The 5,180-nt window shown below is 39.1% G+C and overlaps 1 protein-coding gene across 1 annotated transcript; it reads right to left on the minus strand.

Annotated features, from left to right (window-relative positions):
• Positions 1 to 1,633: 1,633 nt before the first annotated feature.
• On the minus strand, positions 1,634 to 4,771 carry hmgn1b (high mobility group nucleosome binding domain 1b). Its single transcript, XM_004561613.5, has 6 exons — positions 4,588 to 4,771; positions 3,267 to 3,287; positions 3,082 to 3,111; positions 2,951 to 2,992; positions 2,758 to 2,865; positions 1,634 to 2,674 (listed from the first exon to the last, which is right to left on the minus strand). Exons 1-6 carry the CDS (start codon positions 4,603 to 4,605, stop codon positions 2,627 to 2,629), a joined length of 267 nt encoding a protein of 88 aa, XP_004561670.1. The 5' UTR covers positions 4,606 to 4,771; the 3' UTR covers positions 1,634 to 2,626.
• Positions 4,772 to 5,180: the final 409 nt, after the last annotated feature.

A 5,180-nucleotide genomic window follows, 5' to 3' on the forward strand; every position in this document is an offset into this window, starting at 1 on the left:
AGTGTGGTGAGGGGAGACACGCCTCCATAACTCGGAGAGCCTGAGATGTCCCCAGAGAGGTGGGAACACAATTTCCAAAACATCCACACAATTTAAAACGTGTATAGTTTGAAGTCTGCACTTTCAACCCAAATTGAACTAGAGACTCAATGTGGCTGTATCTTGTTGCTATGTCATCTTAAATCGCTCATGTAATGTGTATTAATACATTGAAAAAATGTTTTTTTTATTTATTATTTTTTGTGAGCTTTAGTTACCTGCTCCCCATTTTTTTTAGACATGTTGCTGGCATAAATTACAAAATGAGCTAATTGCTCTTTATGAACTAGTAAAATGTATCTATTTAAACATTTGATATGTTTTCTATTTTTTTATTTTGAATAAAATATGAAACTTATGAAACTTTCAAATCGTAGTATTTACTTACATTTTAGCCAGTGTCCCAACATTTTTGGGAGTTGGGTTGTATTTTTAAACTTATGTTCAGTATCATATTTGTATCAGTGTGTTTCAGTAGCGTCTTAAAGAGGAAAAACAAAAAGTGAATCTACTCAGTCTCTGGCCACACTGGCCTGATATGCCCAGTATGATGCATCAGTAATGCCAAACTTCTCCCAGAAGCAATTCCCGACCCTATAGCCATCTTAAAACACCTCTATGCATTTACGTGGGCTTTTTACAAAATGTTTTGAATGCACATTTATTTCAGTGATCAGAAAGACCTAAAAGCAAATGCAGGAATCACTAGTCAAATCAAGCTTTAAATTTAAATAGAAATGTCACTTTTCCGATCAGTAATGAATAAGGCTTAATTAAAAACCCATAATTAAAAGCTCGCGAATCCATTATTGAATTGTCACGTGTTGTCTCCATATTCACTTGCTGTAGGTGGAATCTTAAATGTAAGTAACTACTAAACATTTACAACACTGGGGGGCGGGGGGTGATTGGGTGTGTAACACCACACGTTATAAAGGCCCGCACTTTTACGGTTTGTGCAAACCTATCAGAACGCGAGGCCGCGAGTGCGTCATTCACACGTCAGGACAAACATTATCAGTTTGTTTGCTAACACCGAGTTAATATTATTTTCGTAAAATGGATGAAATGGGCAGCGCAGGATAAAGAACAGCCCACCGTGGTGCGGAGCTGTCCGTGGTGCTGAAAACTGCCTTTACCTTCTCTCTCTTTTGTTTTTTGACAACTTGTGGAATGAAAAACCTGAGCTGGCAAATACTTTAGTTGGATTCCTTCTGAAACCACCCTTTTATTATTTTTTTTTCTATTATCTAGAAGAATAAGTTAGCTTTTCTAAATATACAAATTATTTATATTATTTAAAAGAAAAATGTTGATTTGTGTCAATATTAAAGCAACAATCCTTAAAATCGATAATACAACATCACTTATGGTGGTATTAATACTTGTCTTACAGATTTTAGTTAAGCGTCAAAAGCTGTAATTCATTTTGCACAATCCAATTACTAAAATCTGTTAAACAGGTTTTGTTTTAATAAATTTTTTTAATCAGCTTTAAAGTTTAATTATCAGATATTTTATTGCTGTTATAGATTGAATTGAATGTTAGTTCTTGTTTTTTTCTGCAATATTACGCTCTTAGAATAAAACAGTGTAACAACTACCAACTGAGTTTTATTGGTTTGTTGATAACAATCATACACAGTTACATCTATAAACAAATCATGAGAAACCGCACACTTGTACTTGACACAAATACCTAAAACCCACATGAATATTGCTACTGCTGGTATGAATTTGACATTTCAAATAAATGTACAGTTTGTTGGCCTTTAAGCCAATCTATTTTTTTAACGGTTACATACCACATTAATGTGGCCCAAAAAGAAAAGAAAAAAAAAAGAGGAACAAATTCCATTTTTACCATCCTTACAAAGTACCATTACACACTGCATACAGAAAGATTGAAATCCTTTTTCACAGCAACTATACAAATTCATTGCAATGCTATCACAGAACAGACACAACCAACACACGCAATGCACAGTTCTGAAAGAGAGAGCCGCAGTACTAGGGGTTTTAGGTTTATTGGTCAGATTTGTTAAGAAAACTGCATCAGTACAAGAGTTAACAAATAGGAACAAAGCTTTTACACACACCCTAAAACACTGTTCTTCAATAAAAACAATAAGAGAATGAGGTGCCCTGTGACTTTGTCAAGCCCCACCCCGGCACAGATTACACACACTGTCCCTTATAAAGCATATGGAATGTAATCCACGCAGGCAAGCTCTTCCAGTTGTTTCCCCAGCTCCTGTGAACGTCATGCTTGTGTGCCGACACAGTAACCTGTCCCGCACCCTCCACTCCTTCACATTTACACAAACTGAAAAAAAAAAAAAAAAAATCCACTGACAGTAACAACAATGACCGCAATTTTCATGGCGATGCACAATTGTGAGATGTGATGAAATTCCCCGTCTCCAATTGACTTGTTTTTTTCCCCTCTTTCATTTAAAAAAGTGTTCTCTACAATCAAACTACTAAAAAAACCTGTATTTAGAAAATAGTTGATAAAAATATTCCCCTGAATTGTACAAGAAAAGAGGTACAGGGAGCACTGGTAAAAGACGTGGCTTGAGAGATGTTATTCTGCTGCCTTATCTTTTTGTTCAGCTCCATCTGTAGTGGGTGCCTGTAAGATGACATTCAGAGTTTAACAGCACCGCCAAGAAGACTATTATCTTTCGATGTGTTTAAACGTGTCGCAGCACTTACCTCTTCCTCAGCTTTGGCTTCGCCATTCTCAGCAGGAGCCTCCGGCGCCTTCTCTTCTGGCTTGGCCTTTTCCACCTCCTTAGCTTTCTTAGGCTTAGCAGGTCCCTTCTGCAAAAACAAATATTAACCACATATTAGCCACCATATGCTAACAGTTCAGGTCTTATGAGAAGTAATTAAAATGAGACCCTACCTTTGGCTTAGGTTTGGGCTCTGGCTTTGCAGTTTCAGGTCTCTGTGAGTAAAGAAGATCATTTTCTTTTAAACCAAAAAAAAATAACACAGTAAAAAGACAGCATTTTATCTATGCTTCTCCATACTTACATCTTTCAACCGGAGAGATCTCCTCTTGGGCTGCAGAGAATAAACAAACATAGTGATTACTTTTAACAGTCAGTCTCAGGCAATGGCTTTGAAAGATGAGATATTACTGACCCCTGGTGAGTGTGGAGGCTAACTGTTAAAATATCTAAAACCAAAAAACAAGAAATTCAGAAATGACTGCTTACCTCTGAGTCACCTGCACCTGCCTGTAAGGAGAACAAGAGAAAAAGTAAATAAATCAGATTATGATAACTGTCTGCATTCTGCTGTGCCTCTGATTGATTTATCTGGTACTGGGTGAGGACAGTTTTTTTTAATAAGTTATTATCCTATTTGAGTTGAGTAAGGTAATACATGCAAGGCCATTTAAAAACTAAAAGCAGTTTAATCAGCATGTTAACACTAAATGCTACTCCTTCAGGAACTACATTTTCCAGCGCAACGATAACTGAGCAGGAATAAAGTGCCCTGTAACATGCTGGCCTACAAAAGTCAGGGCAATATAATAGCATAATGTAGTTTAAACTGAGTCACGTGGTACTGCTCTCCCAGCTCCTGCTAGTGATTTGCCTACAGTAATACTTCAGTGGAGGAGGGGGCCGACTCCGCCTCCTCACGACACATTCATTCATTGGTAATAAATGGGATTGCCAGTGGCCGGAGAAACCCGAGCAGCGTAGCCAGTGTTCCCGCCACGAATTTGAAAAAGAATATCTCCGAGATGCTCTGCGACTCTGTCGGTCTGCATGCAGAATCTACTAGAACCCCCAGCAACAGGAGCAGCGCTGTGCTGACGGAGGCTCGCCATTGCATAACCTACAACTGGCCTGAGCCGACAATACACAGAAAGCCTCTCGGCTAACGAGCCGTACGCCTTCCAAGAACTGCGTTTTCGCTTGCCGTGCATTAATAAACAACGCCTGCACACTAACTTTATAAAACAATATCGCTAATCAAAGCGTATTATGTGTTTGTTTGTTTTGTCCAACAAAAGAACTACAGAGGCCACTTTGTGCCCGCATTAAAAATAACGTTACAGCCAACCGCCACAGAATAATAAACCAATTAGGAATTTTGTACGTTTTTTTTTTCGCTACTGGGTCTTCTTTCAGGAAAACTTTCGCATCCAGGGTGACGACCCCAACAGAAAACAATCGATATGCCGCCAACTTTCTGCGCAGAAAAGCCATCTATCGGCACGGTAAATGAATTCGATGCAGCTGCACAAACTGTTTTTCTGCTATAAAACGGGCAACCACTTGCAGCCGACAGTCACTGCACGAAAGAGAAGCTTCAATAATTAGCCGCTTGACAAAATCAAAACAGACACTACATGCTAACTAAACTCCGCGATACACAACACTGCTGTTGACGTTCACTTGGTACATAAAACGGACATATTGCAGCAACGTTTGAACAACTCTCGCCACAAGCCCCTTAACAAATTTTAGTTGTGGGTTATAAATACTGTGTTATTAAAGGCATGAAAGATAATGGTCTACTCACTTTGCTCCTTTTAGGCATGGTTGGTTTGTGGGTTTAAAAATAGCTAAATGTAACTGAATACAGGAGAAAGTACAGTGGTATATTCTGGATAAAGCTTTGCCAGTACAGTCTAATACAGCGCAGGGAGACGTTAATGTTCCATTGGAAGAAAAACTAGCTCAAACCGGATTGGATTCTCCCCCTACCTCCCTATTCAAACAGTTATAGTTCCTGCATGATTGACGGCGCTTCTGCCCGCCCACGCTGCACGCTGATTGGAGAACACAGCAGTCGGCAACACCATTTCAAATCTGTGCCCTTATCCGTGTGGATACGTGACACGTCAGTCAACAATTATGGTGAGGTATTTGTCTTTCTGTGCAGCCGTCTGCTAAACAAGGCAAAATTGTCATTAAAGCCGTCTTTCAGCTGGCCAGAAACGTCTTAATTTTCTCTCTAAACGTTCCACGGCTTTGAATTATGTCTATGTGCGCGAAAACAAAACACATTTTGCGTTTACAGTGCTAGTGTGGAAAGACTATCCATTGGCATATGACTGTGAGAGGGGTGTGTACTCCTCGAGCCAAGTCTTTGTAGTTTAGCTTGGGAAAATG

The sequence above is a fragment of the Maylandia zebra genome, linkage group LG10 (assembly GCF_041146795.1).
Source record: "Maylandia zebra isolate NMK-2024a linkage group LG10, Mzebra_GT3a, whole genome shotgun sequence".
NCBI classification, from domain to species: Eukaryota; Metazoa; Chordata; class Actinopteri; order Cichliformes; family Cichlidae; genus Maylandia; species Maylandia zebra.

Excerpts from the sequence above, each read along its gene's own strand:
- hmgn1b (XM_004561613.5), bottom strand. Across the intron at positions 2,993-3,081 it reads GATCTCTCCGGTTGAAAGAT|AGACCTGAAACTGCAAAGCC; the intron begins GTAAGTATGGAG and ends CTTTACTCACAG. Across the intron at positions 2,866-2,950 it reads AGCCCAAACCTAAGCCAAAG|AAGGGACCTGCTAAGCCTAA; the intron begins GTAGGGTCTCAT and ends TTGTTTTTGCAG.